This window comes from Eleginops maclovinus, chromosome 22, assembly GCF_036324505.1.
Source record: "Eleginops maclovinus isolate JMC-PN-2008 ecotype Puerto Natales chromosome 22, JC_Emac_rtc_rv5, whole genome shotgun sequence".
NCBI classification, from domain to species: domain Eukaryota; kingdom Metazoa; phylum Chordata; class Actinopteri; order Perciformes; family Eleginopidae; genus Eleginops; species Eleginops maclovinus.
This window is the reverse complement of record NC_086370.1, coordinates 1,268,880-1,284,669: the sequence shown is the minus strand read 5'-3', so window position 1 is coordinate 1,284,669 and position 15,790 is coordinate 1,268,880. Positions and strand designations below refer to the sequence as shown.

The 15,790-nt window shown below is 39.6% G+C and overlaps 1 protein-coding gene across 3 annotated transcripts; it reads right to left on the bottom strand.

Annotated features, from left to right (window-relative positions):
- Positions 1-1,393: 1,393 nt before the first annotated feature.
- Positions 1,394-15,180, bottom strand: LOC134858565 (ras-related protein ORAB-1-like). Of its 3 annotated transcripts, XM_063874538.1 has the most exons (6): positions 14,794-15,155; positions 6,806-6,878; positions 5,559-5,654; positions 4,613-4,708; positions 3,533-3,664; positions 1,394-2,399 (listed from the first exon to the last, which is right to left on the bottom strand). In XM_063874538.1, exons 1-6 carry the CDS (start codon positions 14,805-14,807, stop codon positions 2,199-2,201), a joined length of 612 nt encoding a protein of 203 aa, XP_063730608.1. In that variant the 5' UTR covers positions 14,808-15,155; the 3' UTR covers positions 1,394-2,198. The 3 variants fall into 3 exon arrangements, with proteins under 3 accessions (XP_063730608.1, XP_063730609.1, XP_063730610.1); XM_063874539.1 differs by lacking the exons at positions 1,394-2,399; positions 3,533-3,664 and adding an exon at positions 3,675-4,080 and having other exon boundaries at positions 4,613-4,733; positions 14,794-15,180; XM_063874540.1 differs by lacking the exons at positions 1,394-2,399; positions 3,533-3,664 and adding an exon at positions 3,687-4,080 and having other exon boundaries at positions 14,794-15,174.
- Between the last annotated feature and the right edge of the window lie 610 nt (positions 15,181-15,790).

The window sequence follows — 15,790 nt, the reverse complement described above, 5'->3', positions numbered from 1 at the left end:
CTTCTCCCTGGTTACCCGGATGTTGAGTCTGGTTCTTTTTACACTGAATTTTTTGATGTTGAATTTTTTTATACTGAATTTTTTGAGATGTTGAATTTTTTTTACATGTCGAATTTTGAAAAACTGAATATTTTGGACATTGAATTTTTTAACACTGAATTTATTTTAACATTGAAAAAAAAGAGAGGCGAAAAAAAACCCGGTGCTAGAAATTTGATGGTTTTTAAAATTCAACGTTTAATTTTGATGCAAAAAAACTTCAGTATTAGAAATTGATATTCAAACTCTGATGGCACAGAAAAACTTCCATACACATGTTATTGGAAGTTTGTCAGATTTTGCTTTGCCCAACTCTACATATTGCAGTTTATTCTTCAGATAACTCTTAACCCACTCATTAGCTCGGCCCCTAATGCCATGATGTTCTAGTTTTTTTAGGAGGATATTATGATTAACTGTATCAAAAGCTTTCTTGAGGTTAATAAATATTACAGTTGTAATAAAAATAAATATTTATTACAGCTGTAATATTTATTAACCTCAAAGGATATATCTATCTATCTATTCCGCTATCCCTCTGTTTCAGCCCTGTTTTCGAAAGTGCTGATTCTGTGACTGTCACTTTAAGTTTGAGCTGAGCTGAAGCTGAGCAAGCGGTCCGTGCATTAAAGTGGATTGATGACAGGCCTTTTATATCGTTGAGTTGTGTATTGAAGAGTTTATCACTGTAGTAGTCTATTTAGGTTTCTGTAAAACTAGAATCTGGAGCAATGTGTGTGTGTCGAAGCAGTTATCTTTTTGAGGATTTTCATTTACGAAATCTAGGTCTTTAGCTTGTTCACCAAAAGCCATTTGGACTTTTTGGGATTGAGTGGTTCATACTGAGTTTCCGTGCTAAATACATAGTGTAATGAGTCATCATATAAAAATGTATGGAAGAAACAGATGAAAAACAATCAGAAGATAAAAGAGATAACTAAACATAATTATTTTATTTTCGTTTGGTTGATATAAACGTGGTCCCATCCATCCTATCCAGTGGTTCCCAACCAGTGCCGTAGAATCTCACTTAATAAAGGACTCATCTGTTTAATGTTCGTCATATATAAGTCTGAATCTTCTATAAATAATCTGGATAGCAGTAGCTTGAACCTAAAACTTGCATAGAAATGTAGTTCAAGGTAGAATATTTGACTTAAGCTGTGAATGATGCTTTAGAGAAAAGTTGGTTTTCAGAAGTCGGACCACTATGAGCTTAAAATTCTCATGCGTGTCCACAAAAACAAATCCATGGCCATGTTATGGTGACCTGGCCCTGATTTAAAGACAAATTACAGAAGTGTTTCACATTGTTCTTCATGCAGGAAACACTATTCCAGGAGTTCCTTTCAAATGTAATTAATTTCATTTGCCTTTATTATGAAACCAAGAGAACATTGTATTTTATATATGCCTACGGCCATTTGCAAACAGACCCTGTGTAATTGGCAAAATATATGCCAAAAGAATTTAGAATAATTCAAAACTGTTTTTCTACACACCTCACCAAAAATAGCAGACAGGTCCTCATATTTCATACAGTCTGGTAGTACAATATTTATTTCACTTGAAGAGTTAAAGGTTGAGCTACAAACTTCAAGTTGTCTTTAGCCACAAAATGTAAGATTTAATAATGCAACGAACATTACAGAACTGGCAAATCAGATCAAATACATATTTATACAGACACTCGTATGTATATATGTAGACACGCACACTGCTGCACTAGACTGCAGATGGTGGACAGAGACGCAGTGGACTGAAGGACACAGCAACATAATCATCGAAAAAAAGAGAAACTTATCGAAGTGATTCATTACCAACAGTAGGAGGAATGCAGATAAACACACTGTTCTCATAAGCCTGCATTCAGGGGGCCTACAAAAAAAAGTAGTCTCTGAGCGGGGGGGGGGGGTAGTGATCAATAACAGGACAGTGTGACAGTAAGAACGATGCTTTATTTATTTTTGGTAGTGAGGCTATACTATGTACAGTACAAATATGGAAACTTCCTCTTGTTCTGCTCACAGAGACATGTCAATCGTCCCTGTCCTGTCTATTGGGGGAGGGACACAGTGGAGTTTGAGGGCATGGCAGACAGTCTGACAGGCCTGCAGATAAAGGAGGACAAGGGGGGAGAAGTGCAAGTGGTTTCTCTCTCAGCAGCATCCTCCTGACGATGGTTTGACCGAAGTTCCGGGGGTAAGCTTTTCGTTGGGCTTGTCCCCTCCTCCAGCTGTGGCCCCAGGGCCCATCCTCTTCTTTATTTCGGCAGCCATGGTCATGAAGGCCTGCTCCACATTGGTGGCGTTCTTGGCGCTTGTTTCCAAAAAGGGGATGCCCAGAGAGTCTGCAAACTCCTGCACACAGCAGAGGAGCACATATTGTGGATAGACATTAGGCTCTTCACTTACTGTATTATTTCATTAGTGAACAGTAATAACACATTGAAACACTACATGACCCTCCATGATAGCAAAAACAGGTAGGAAAACCTAAGCTTTAGCCTATAGTTCACCCTGAGGTGCATTCTGATTTCAATGACATGTTGTGTGTTGCTAAAAGTCCTGTACTATGTATTTGCATACAGTGGCAAGGAAAAAGTAAGTGAACCCTTTGGAATAACCTTTATTAATGTATACAATTGTTCTAAAATATGGTCTAATCCTCACCTAAACTACAATAATCAACAAACACAATCTGCTTTTTACTAATACCACACAAATGATTATACTGTTCTTGTCTATATTGAAAAAATCATTCAAACATTCAGAGTGTAGGTTGGGAAAAATATGTGAACTCCTAGACTTAGAAGTGTGTGTGTGTGTGTGTGTGTGTGTGTGTGTGTGTGTGTGTGTGTGTGTGTGTGTGTATGTGTATGTGTGTGTGTGTGTGTGTGTGTGTTCATGACTCATTTGTGCATAAAACAAGGAAATTCCAAAGGGTTCCCATACTTTTCCTTGCCACTGTATGTATGTTTGGCTGTAGTAGAGAGCCGTGTGTACCTCCAAACCCTCTGTCCCTCTTCTAGGCTCACTTAAAGGCCTCCTATTATGCTATATTTGAACAATATATTGTAGGGCAATATCTATACAAAACATGTCCGAAGTGTTTTGCTCAAAATACCAAACAGAACCCCCATTGCAGCATGCCTTACCCCCCTCTATTTCAGCCCTGTTCCTGAAGTGCTGATTCCGTGACTGTCGCTTTAAATGAACTAGCTGCCTCTGACCACGCCCCTTTGAGTGCCATGATCTCTCCTCTGAATAGAGTTTTCTACCGGGAGAAACTCAGCAAAACGCTGCCGTGATTAAACGCCATATTATGTTCAAACCAAATCCAGCATTATTTCTGAAACACTTTTCAGTGTTTACCACTAGAACAGAGACATTATATGTATTATATACACAACAACTCTAAGTGTCACACACACACACATACGCGAGGGGATTTAGCTCGCGACTGTATATGGGGACACTGGGTGAAGCTTTACCTTGGCTGTTGTGTAGTCCACAACCTTCTTTGTCGTCAGGTCACACTTGTTCCCAACCAATAGCTTGTTGACATTTTCACTGGCATAGCGATCGATCTCCTGCAGCCACTGTTTGACGTTGTTGAAGGACTCCTAATAATAATAATACATTTTTATTTATAGAGCGCTTTTCTAAAAACTTAAGACACTTTACAGAGGTACAATTCATGAAAAACATAATTCAAACAACACACTTAATACATTTAAAACATGCCATTAAATTACAGATTAAAAGCAGTTTTGAAAAAGGAGAGATTTTAACGTGGTGAGGTCGGGGCAGTCAAGGATGTTTTTTGGGAGTGGGTTCCAGAGGGAGGGGCAGGTCCCGATCTTGGTCCTATAAGGAAGTGAGAAGAGGTTGGCGTCTGAGGAGTTGAGGCTGCGGGAAGGAGTGTGGAGTTGGAGCAGGTCTGTGAGGTAGGAGTGGGGGCCTGTTGATGGAGGGCTTTGTAGGTGAGGAGAAGGATCTTGATGTGGATGCGTTGTGGGACGGGGAGCCAGAGGAGGTTCTGCAGGACAGGGGTGATGTGGTCACGGGAGCGGTGTGGGTGAGGAACAGGGATCAGTTCAACTTTAGAACTGAGCAACTAGACGTGGCAGGACTGTTTGTGGCTCTATAGGCCACCACAGGGCTGCATGTGTGAACAGTAATAACGAACCCCCCCATAGAGGGCCTTTGTGCAGATTGAGGAGAGGATCAATGATTTGAGGGAAGTGAACAGAAGCTTCATTCTCATATAGAAAGACCAAGACACTTCATTTATCCCATCAGGAAAATGTAGCTTTTCACTCTGTTAGTTATATATGCATTTCACACGGTCATTGTACAGGGTTCCTAAGAGACCCCCCAACATGAGGAAGGGTGGGTTTGCGTTTACGTGCATTAGATATCATCAATGGGGTAGGTTAATAGTAGGACGTTCAAACATTAGTAAACTAGGACGCTTCCACTTTGCATGGCAGATATGTGGTGGCTAATACTGAAATTCATACATGGATCTAAATGGATAGAGTAGACGTACGAGGAGCTGAGGTACTGACCTGGTCTGTGACATCGTACACTACGATGATCCCATGAGCCCCTCTGTAGTAGCTGGAGGTGATGGTGCGAAACCTCTCCTGACCCGCCGTGTCCCACTTTAAAAGGAAAACATGAGTACAGCTTTGACAGGTGACAAAGACAAAAGCAATACAATTATTATCACGACACAGCATTTTAAAGTTGTTTATATTTATATTTATCATCTCATCGGTCACACAGATTCAAGTATTCAAGTGCTTCTTAACAGTCATATTATTTTTAGAGGCTCTCTGCTGCTCCTGGCACATTAAGCTCCTCCACTGAAAGCCCTGATAGTAACACAACGTAGCATTTATAGTTCATCTCATTGATTCACTCCCTACAAAAACACCTGCACATACAGACTGTGCTGTTGCTCACTAGAACACTTAATGTGGATCATCTAATGCCCATGTCCTCCTGTTGTAAAGAATGTAACAAGCTATTTTAGAAATTGTGTTGGTAATTCACCCCATTCACACAGAGCAGTACTTTAGCTCTAAGGAGCTACCTTTCCCACGCATTCATACACCATTGGCCATGCCATCGGGGTTAAGTATCTTGCCCAACAATACATTGACAAGGTGACTCCTCAGGCTGGGATCGAACCCACAACCTTCTGGTTGAAAGACAACCGCAGCCACAGTCGCCCAAATGAAATAAACAATTTATCTGAGCTGTTTTTAATAACTGTTTTTTCTTCTTGAGGCTGGGAGCTACAAACATGGCTAACATCATTAAGTATTGAGAAATTGACTTATACATTGTGTTTTTGGTCTTCATATGTGGTTGTTGACAATATTAAAAGAAAAAATGAAGGCAGAATTAACCTTCAATTTTGTACATGTGTGCAAAAGTGAACAATGATTCTCATCTCCGAGTGACTCACGGAAGAACACAGTGAAGAGTAATCAGCAGGATACTTACAATCTGAAGTTTAATAGTCTTTCCATCTAGTTCTATGGTTCGTATTTTGAAGTCCACACCAATAGTGCTAATGTAACTCTCCGTGTACGTGTCATCCTGCAGAGAAACAGTCGGAGTTAGATGGTATATACTCATACACACATACGATTTCAACATTTGTGGAATATGCAAAGATTAATGGACACTACTTAAAGGACATGATAAATGAATGCGTACCGACTATTCAGTGATTATTAACAGCTGGCAACTCCACCCCCACCCCAACTACTCTCTGTATTTTAATAATTATGTTTAATTTGGTTTGAAATGAAATAATTGTTTTCCTTGTTTTCAGATTTATTTATTGATGTATTTGAATAATCCAAGAAGTATGGATCTTTTTGTTTACAGTAAATTGTTGTAAAGGGGTGATAAGTGATCATGAAATAATAAACAATAAAATCATGTTGTTGAAATGGAAATAATGCATTTCAATTTTTTCTGCATAGGCTCAGCTCTGCCTGGTGTGTGTGTCCACCCAAATCAGAAGTATTTAATAAATATTGCAAGTGATATCGCCATGGCAATACTCAACAATGTTATCGCACGTTGCATGTTTTTCTGATATCATGTAGGCCCAACACACACACACACACACACACACACACACACACACACACACACACACACACACACACACACACACACACACACACACACACACACACACACACACACACACACACACACACACACACACACACACACACACACACACACACACACACACACACACACACAGTGTGGATAACATGAAGGAGCAGCATGATACACAGTGCATTAACTACTTAGGGGCAAGTTGATGTTTTAATTTGCACATGTAGTAATCACATCAATAACTGTGTGTCTTAACTCGATGAGAATCACAGTGAAACCCACAGCGTATAGGATTGGGAGACCACTAGAGTTATCACAGTTTAAGAAGACTGCAATGCAACATGGAAAACTTGAGAGTTCTCCATCCCTATGTATTATGAAGATATGACAGTTTCAGGTAATTATACAAAGATGAAGACATAGTTATGAATATAACATACAGCCTCCTTCAACACACTGGCCTATGAGATGGCTTTTTTATATATTGATGTCAAACTGAAAGCAGCTTTCAACAGTAGCATATAGTCACTGCATATTTTAAAATACTGTAAGACTGAATCCAGCTTAAGGAAAATGCATTTAATAAAAACAAACTGTTTGTGGAAACTTACTGCAAATCGGAGAAGAAGGCAAGACTTTCCAACACCAGAGTCACCAATCAGGAGCAGCTTAAATAAATAGTCACTGCGTGGGAAAGGTAAAAAAGAACTTTAGCCAGAGGATATTCAGAAATTTGAGTGAGCAAAAGATTTCCAAGGAGTTTGAAACTAAAAACACAGAATATTGTGAAATGTTGATGCAAGATACAAATCAGGATTTTCCTTATGATTTAAAAGCACTTCAAAATAACCATACCAAATGAACAATAAAATACGGCAACATATTTGGGTGTCATTAACAGACCTCAGCTCCTCCTGGACACACCACACTTGATACAAATACAATCTGATATCACAGCAAAAACTGGACAATTAGGAGCGTTTGGAATAATATGACAGAACATGGAACACTCAATTTAATTATAAACTAAGGAAATATTTGGACTGCAAGGCATTGGAAGAAACTTTTCTCTTGATAATCAGATCAGGGGCCTCATTTATAAAGCTTTGCATAGGATTCACGTGAAAAGATGGCTTGCGTACGAACAAAGGAAGTGAATACGCACAAAATATTATGATTTATAAAACACTGCGCACGCATGTCCCATGTCCTATGTTTCCCTTCATAAATCACAGTCAACTTGAAATGCAGCGCAGCTTTTGCGGGCTTCACGTAACCCCCATATTTGCCTATAAATACTCAAAGAAACGCCCCGTATTAAAATTCAGAAATATAATATTCATTTAGACTGTCTGCCTGATGACAATCGCAGGAAATGCCGACAGAACAGCTAAAAACCCATTTCACACCGAGTAAGATTTTGGTTACTGTTGGGGAGGTGCAGACAAGTGAATCATATCGTTTGGTGAACACAGTTTGAAGATAACAAAGAGTTGTACAATGTTGAGCACTCTGAACATCGTGTTGTGTTTTTGTGTGAACTCAGGAGTATGAAACAGGCATTTGTTTAATCATTTCAAAATTGGCTTTTGTCAATTTTTGCAAATGAATTATTAATATCTGATGCACGAGGTAATATTTAGATTTATGGTATTATTTTTCCATGTTTCTCTCCATTCTTGCCAATGGTGTCACAGTTTCTCATTCCTCCTGTTTCTGTGTATGCATTTTTTATAGATCACAAAGATTCATGCCACGATTATAAATGAGGCCCCAGGACTGGACCAAAATCTCCCCTGAAATCAGTTCTTGGTTCACATATTCAGGTTCAAGCCTTGCTGAGCAGTACTGTAAACTATTTAGTCGAGTTGCCTCTGAGTGAATTTCAGTTTCCTCTAGTAAACAGTGATGCAGTAATTATATAGGGCTGTTGTAGTGAAAAGTAAGAAGGAACAAAAGCAGTAATGCCCCTCCTAGCAATAACAGTTTACCTTCTTGTGTTATTATTTTCTTACCTTTAAAATAAAACGGAATCTGAGGAATATTAGGAGAGATATCATAGTGGACTACATTGAACTACTTTAAACGACTGCCATAGTTAGCCTGGGATCACACATGCTCTTCAGCATTAGTGTCAGTGCATCGTTTCGCTGGGTGTAATCCTGCAGTGAAAGGAAACATTGAAGACATTAAACCCTGCTGAGCTCAGGGGCCTCATTTATAAAATTGGCGTATGCCAATTTCTAAGCAATCTTTGCGATTTATACAAAACAAACTTGACGGTAAATGTGCAGTCCTCCACGCACACTCTGACCCATGCATACGCACAAAAACGGGAGAGATGAGAAACTGCGAGACCGCTGGCTGAAGGAAGAATGGAGGGAAACGTGAAATAATAACAAATCGTGAGTGCACACAAAAACATAAATTTGAGAAACAAATAAATACGGATGTTATTAATAACCCCCCCTCAAATATGTTCTGTTACATGTTATGAAATGTATTCTCATAAATGATGCGTTACGTTTAAACTGACCCCGTTTTGGTTACGAGTGCATGGTTTTACTATATAGAGTAATTGTTTGAAAATGCGGCATTTCCTGCGATCGGCATCACGTAGTCAGTCTAAACGAATATTCATATGGGGCGTTTTTTTGACTATTTATAAGCAAACATGGGCGTTATGTAGGGTTGGGTATCGTTTGAAATTTATCAATTCCGATTCTGATTCTGCTTATTGATTCCGGTTCTTATCGATTCCCCGTTTCGATTCCAAAATGGTAAAAAAAGAGGTCAAATGTTTAGATAACAAAAATATCTTTATTCTTTTAAGCGTGAACTGAAAATTTCACAAACTAAACAGTATATACTAAATGCATATAATACAAATGTGGACAACACAATGGAAAGCAGAAGCGGTTGAACCATTTATGGATAATAATGTTTTGAGCTGCATGTTGTGTGTTTATAGGAAACCTACTGACATAAATCATACAAGTCACATTCGAGAAAAATAAAAGTCCGTCCGAGCAGCAATAGGGGCCAAATGCTAGAACTAAAGTGCATTCAGTGCACAGCACCTAGCTGCCTGCAACCAAATAAACAAAGTCAATAAAACAGAGGGTATGTTAAAGATGTATGCAACTCAACAGTTCTTGTTAAGAAAAATCAGCATATCAGCCTTTTCTGGTAGTATGCGTGATCTTTCTGGGCAAATAGTGTCTCCGGCAGTGGAGAAAACCCTCTCGGGTTGAGGAAGCCTGCACACACAAATATGAAAAGGCCACCTCTGATAGCAAAGGATATATACCAGGCAGGAATCAACTCATTGGTTAAGCTCTCTCTGGAGGGAGGCGTGTACTTCGGATTTAGGGCCTTGGTCATTTCCCTGCAAAAAACGATTCAACATAACAGTATCTGTTATTGTACAAGTACCCTACAATCCCACAAAATTTTTTTTAACCTTGCATACCTAAACGAGGGAGATTCGACCACAGAGAAGGGATGAAGCTCTTTTACTACAAATGCCGTTACCGCTCTGTGACACTCCTCCGTTTTTTCTTTGGTCAGCTTTCCTTTTAATGCTAAAGAGAACGGTGTGTCGCGGTCAGCTCTACCTGTCTCTACTGGACATAGCGGGGTGCTACTAGTGCTAGCTGTTGATAGCATACTTGGGCTCGGAGACCGCAAGACATCAAAGACGGTACATTCTTTGATATCGATGCCGTGCTGTCTTAAATGTTTGCTCAAATTCGAAGTGCAACCTGACGAACAGCTAATTAACTTCCCACAGGCATTGCACTGTGGCTTGTCGTTGTCTTTTTGAGCGTAGTGAAGCCACACTTTGGAGCGCTTACCGCGTTCCATCTTTGATAGTGTTGCTGTGACTGGGCCATGCTGCATGCTGGTATCTAAACAAATCACACGTTGCGTTGATGCATGACGTAGTCACGTTAAGTATACAGGTCCTGTCAGATAACCTAGGTCCGTGCATATATGTAGCCTTTCTTTGTAATACTAACGGGTTACCGCGTTTAAGAACCGTTAAGCAGAACCAAAATTATATTTTTTTTATGGGTACCCGGTACCCAGCATTTTGTTATAGGTTCTCATTTGGAACCGAGTTTCGGTACCCAACCCTAGCGTTATGTGAACTCCATAAAAGCTGCGCCGCATTTCGAGTTGATTGTGACTTATAAAGGGAAACTGGTGTAGGACGTGCGTGCACAGTGTTTTATAAATCGGAATATTTTTGTGAGTATTTACTTGCTTTGTCCTACGTACGCCACCTACCCACCTGAATCATACGCAAAGCTTTAGAAATTAGGCCCCAGGGCTTTTCTCAGAAAGAAGTGCAGGAAGCCATCTGATGATTAGTCTGGACATGAAGTCAGAGTGGAGACACATGTTGTAGCCTACCTCTACCACCCAAAGCTCAGATGATTATACGCTTAATACTTATTATTATTGGAACAACAAATTCACTTGAACTTTGATCACAGAAACCTAGTTCCCGTTTTGAAGCCTGGGCCAGACCTCTTGCCCCCCAAAGTCCGAGCCCCTAAGGTTGGACTTTGCCAACAAGATGAGGATGGAAAGAGTAGGATGGGACACCACACTTGTGTACAGCGGGACGCCACACTTTAAGACGGCAAAGAAGCCCTAGTTTGTGCTACTATAAACATTTAGTTTACAATTCCTTATTGAATCAGAAAACCAAAATATCAACCATTAGTTGTTCGCAGAGAGCCCCAAACTCCTCATATCTGTTCAGAAACCGGAGAAAAGTTATACATGTACAAACCACTGATTCTCTCGGACATGGCGAATACAGTTACTGCTTTATTTACGTCTGTTGACTTTGTTGTGAGTGTGGACAGAGCAGCTACTAAGTTAGCTTATCTGGACCGATCTCCATTCAGAAATCCCGCATTTTAAAACAGTTTAGCCTGCTGTCTTGTCTGCACACTTGTCAAAGCCTTAATTCTTGGCTTTTGCTATTCGGTATCAGTATGTTGTTATTGCTGCAATTATTATAAAACGTGTAGTACAATTAAATCCCAGCAAAATATGTTAATATTGCTGTACTTAGTATCTACAATAGCATTTAAATGATGCGAGTAAACGCAACTGACAGCCTCGGTGAAACTGGAGCGATTACAGCGATGAGATTAGAGCAAATATTGTGTATCTGCCAGTGTTCAGCCTTTTTCTGTTTCTTCCTTTTCTTACTGATCATCTGCACCACATGTAGGCCTGTCGCAATCATCAATTAATCGTACGATAAATTAATATGAGCTCCATAATTTTGCCGGCCTCGATAAGTCCCATTTGCATACTTGTTTGTTTTCCTCATGTCTCTCACGTGGACCCTCTTATCAGTCACTCTGTCCCTGTGTGGGGAGGCGGGGCCCCGCCTCTTGCGCATACCACAAAGTGCAGCATGGCAGCCCCGTGAGGAGTAGCAAGCCAGAGAAAACACTAGTTGAGATTTGGAGGAATAAAAACAAAGATGGAATTGGTTTCATCAAGCAGAACACGACAGCTGCAGTGTGGGAGCACATCGGATTCAAACCGTGGTGAACCACTTAACCTAAACGAGCCATTTGTTGTAAAACAGTAGCGCCAATATAACAAACATGCATCTGCACCTAAAGCATAATCATCCGATGCAGTTTTCCCAGCTGGGAAAAAAACTACAACTGAAGCTACAGAGTCTCAGTCTTCCCGACAGTCCACAATCACTGGGGCATTTAGTCGTCTTTTTGTTTACAAAGGTCCTAACTGGACTGGCAGTTTTTAGCCTGTTAAGGAATGTATCAGTCTTTAAGTCTGAGCCTAATGTTTAATATTTATTGGTGCAATTTTGTCTACAGAGACGTGATAATCCATTTTATTTAATGTTTCAGTTGTGTGTGGTTGTTATTTGAGTGCTTTTTTTTCTTATCAGCAACAGGGTCTATTTTATATATTGTTTTTGGTTGTGTGTGTTTTTTATTCAAGTGCAATTTTTGCTAACAGAATTTATTTATTTTGGATATTTAAAATGTCTTCTTATTCCAATGTTAAATATTCTTTAGAAATAAAAGTGCACTGATCTTTGAAAGGGTGTACTTGCATTATTATGCCATTATGTTATAATAGTTGAAAAATGTTCTCAAAACGACAATATTATTGTTTATCGCACTTATTTCTGGGACAATTTATCGTCCAGCAAAATGTGTTGTCGTGACAGGCCTAACCACATCACTTCTAAAAAGTCCAAGAGAAACAGTGCCATGGTGAAATAATAAATAAGACTCTTTTTTTCTTTCATTTTCAAGGACATCTCCTGCATGTTATGACTCAAGGTATGAGTCCTGAGCAAGCCCATGCACATCTTGAGTTGAAGTAAAGCAGAATTTGCAGCGTCCTGGTATGAACAGGATGCTAGTGTCCTGGTTACAAGTAATTGGCTATTACCAATAATAGCATTAAACTAACACTCAAAGCATGTAGTCAAAGTAGTAATAGTAGGAACTGGCACTTGGCAGTGAACCTAATAAATTGCACCATGAGTAAAGGACAATCAGTACGTACCACTTCATTATTATTGATTTTACCTTTGTTTAGTTGGGGGAGGTCCAATGAGAGCAATACTCTGTTTTTTGGATGGCATTTGCACAGTTGCACATTCCCGCTACCACAGAGCAGCTCCACGTGAGCCTCCTGGGTATGAGCCTTGTTCAAGGGCACTTTAGTAGAACATGGTAGTCTGAGTATTATCCTGCCACCAGGACTGTCTCAGTTTCTCGCCATCTCATTCTAATGCAGTCCAGTAAAGTCCAACAGAACTCTTACATTCATACCAAAAACATATTTGAACTAGCCTAAAAGTCAACTTTTCCTATCTTGCTAAATACAAAATGTGTATCTAACTTCAAACCCACCAATTACAATTCACACTCTTCAACTCTATTCTATATGACCTCCACTTTTACAGAAACATCCAAAGCATGCCATAGATGAAAAGTTCTTGTAGGCAAATAATGCTTATTTGGCCATTTTCAACTATAAGTCGAAGAGGGAACAAAAATAAATCTCTATGCGAGTTGTCGCGTCAGCAGGAGGATCCCTTACACTTCATAGGGAGCCTGTGCCTGTGTATTATTATCACTCAAAAAAAAATATTATTTGTGTTACCTTTTGAGTCACATGTTCATAAACTGTGTGTTTGGTGATGTAAGTAATGTTATACTGTGTTGAGGGAAAAAAATGAACAAAATGTTCAGTGTGTGTTTTTGCTGCTTGTTCCGACACATTAAGAATCCTTACTCTCTTCTGCAGTTTGCATTGTCACCAACAGGCTTCTTTCTGGGCTGTGACACGTATGGGATTTGAATGTGTTAAATTTAACATATCAAAGGCTCATGATTACAGTTTTATAATGTATTTTATTTTTAGCAAAAATGACTGATGTTACTCATTACAATGTTTCTAAGCCCCGGATCTTTAACAATAAAATATGTTAATAATTATAATATATCGTAAACATGCTACGACTAGTTGACTAATAACTATAACTGATGACTACTGGTCGACTAGGAAAGTCAAGGGAAGCCCTATGTAAGTATCTAATTAACGCAAATATACAAAAGCAAAGTTATGGGATAAAGATGCCTCTTTTTTATTTGGACAGTGAGACTCTCATTGAGTGAGGTCTTGGACCTTGCCTTGGAGAAGTCTACTCTTTACCAAGGAAGTTAAACATTAATACAAGATCAAGCAGTCGACATAGGAGAATGGGGATCAAATACGAGCAGAAAAAAAATAACTATAATGTTTGTAGACTTAATGGTAGTACTGTGTAACATCTTGCCAAAGAAGGAAAAACGACTCTATTTCAACATCCAAACCCAAAGACAGCTAAATAAGTGATTGCTCAACTGAGCTGTGGTGAAATCCAGGCTGTCCTATAGCATGTGACCTACACATGACTGAGAGCTGCCTCAGCACAGAGCACATGACTTTCACTGAGTCATGATCAGCACAGAAACACTTACCTTACTACTTCAAATGGCTACCAGCCACTCAATATATTACAATTATCATGTTGACTAGTAAGGGAAGAATTTCCGAGCCACTTGCACATTTTACCAGCATTTGGCTTGTTCCTAATGCTGTGCCCTGCTGGGCGTAAACAGCAGATGACTGCTGCAGCTGTAAGTTAACGTGTAGCAGCAGGAAACTCAAGTGACACACACATACCATTACAACCATCGCCAAAAGGTAATTTCCACTAGGCTAGGGTACATTCAATCAGCATGTTCTAGCAAGGTGATGTCACTGTCAATAGTCTCTTTAATATCTATTTCACTTGAATGTCCTGTAAACTGAACGTTACACATATCTATCCACTGATCAATTTTAACATCAACATCCCACCATATTCCATAGCCATGTTCAAAGTATCTCAGACTGGCAGAAGTAGATATGAAGGCTAATGTCAGCTGATCTTAGCCGCTAACTTAGTTCAGCTGCTAATATGAAGTTATTTTTGCACGCTAGTTTGTTATCGCAGAGGTAAGCTCTCACACAGTGTTCTCAGTCTGATACTTACTATTCGGGATTCATTGTGGACGCGGTGTATAGTGTCTCCCTGTCTGCCGTGAAACAGCTAGCTCACACTGCTCAAGAAACACAGCCGGCTAGTTGTTTCTCGTTAAAACTCCAAAATGGCTGCACCTCCAAACAGGAAACGGCTACCATCAGCTAGCTGGTGAGCCGAGTACGAACTATCACAGATCCTTCAGGTGGTTTTACGGTGCCGTGGGGGACTGGGACCGTTAACACGGCATACAGCTGTACAGCTAACGGTAACCAACTGTCTGTCTCTCTAACAACCGGTGTGTCGTTACCGCAACAGAACTGTCACCGGGAGGGATTACGTCATTAGTGAAACGTGGCAAAGAGCAGTCCGCTAGTGCCTGCGGTGTCTGAACACAACTTCCGGTCAAACCCTTCAGCATAAAGCAAGAGACAACACTGTTATTTCCATTTCCGGTCCTTCAATTTGCATCCCGTTCCCTGCAGGCGTCACTTCCCTGTTCATTACATCCCAGAGGATGTATGTTTATGGACACTAGCATTAGTCTTTTCATTATTGAACATACATTACCACAATAAATGTGATCAACGAAATAGTTGTTCTAATGAATAACATATTATTGTCAGTATTATTGTAATAGCTGCCATCAGTGTAACTCATTTAATATCTATTATTTCATTAGGAATTCACAATTTTTAGTGTTTAAATAAAGGACTTGAGTCCTGCCCATTGGGGCAGATGTGTTTGAATAAATATTTTGAGATTAACAGTTTTTAAAAAAACACATAGAACACAGATACACGCTACCAATGTAACCATTCAAATTGTTTGACAGTGTTTTGAGTAGCGACATTAAAGCACAAAAGTTGTTACCCTTCATAACTGTAAGAGCCATTTCAACGAAGTTTGGATTCAATTCGTCACAATGTTATCTTATTCACTGTGTGCCATAGGGTGTCGCTGTACTATTAGCTAGGACACAGGTATTTAATGTGTGTGTTGTCACAGG

Excerpts from the sequence above, each read along its gene's own strand:
- LOC134858565 (XM_063874538.1), bottom strand. Across the intron at positions 5,655-6,805 it reads GCCTTCTTCTCCGATTTGCA|GATGACACGTACACGGAGAG; the intron begins GTAAGTTTCCAC and ends GTTTCTCTGCAG. Across the intron at positions 4,709-5,558 it reads AGACTATTAAACTTCAGATT|TGGGACACGGCGGGTCAGGA; the intron begins GTAAGTATCCTG and ends TTCCTTTTAAAG.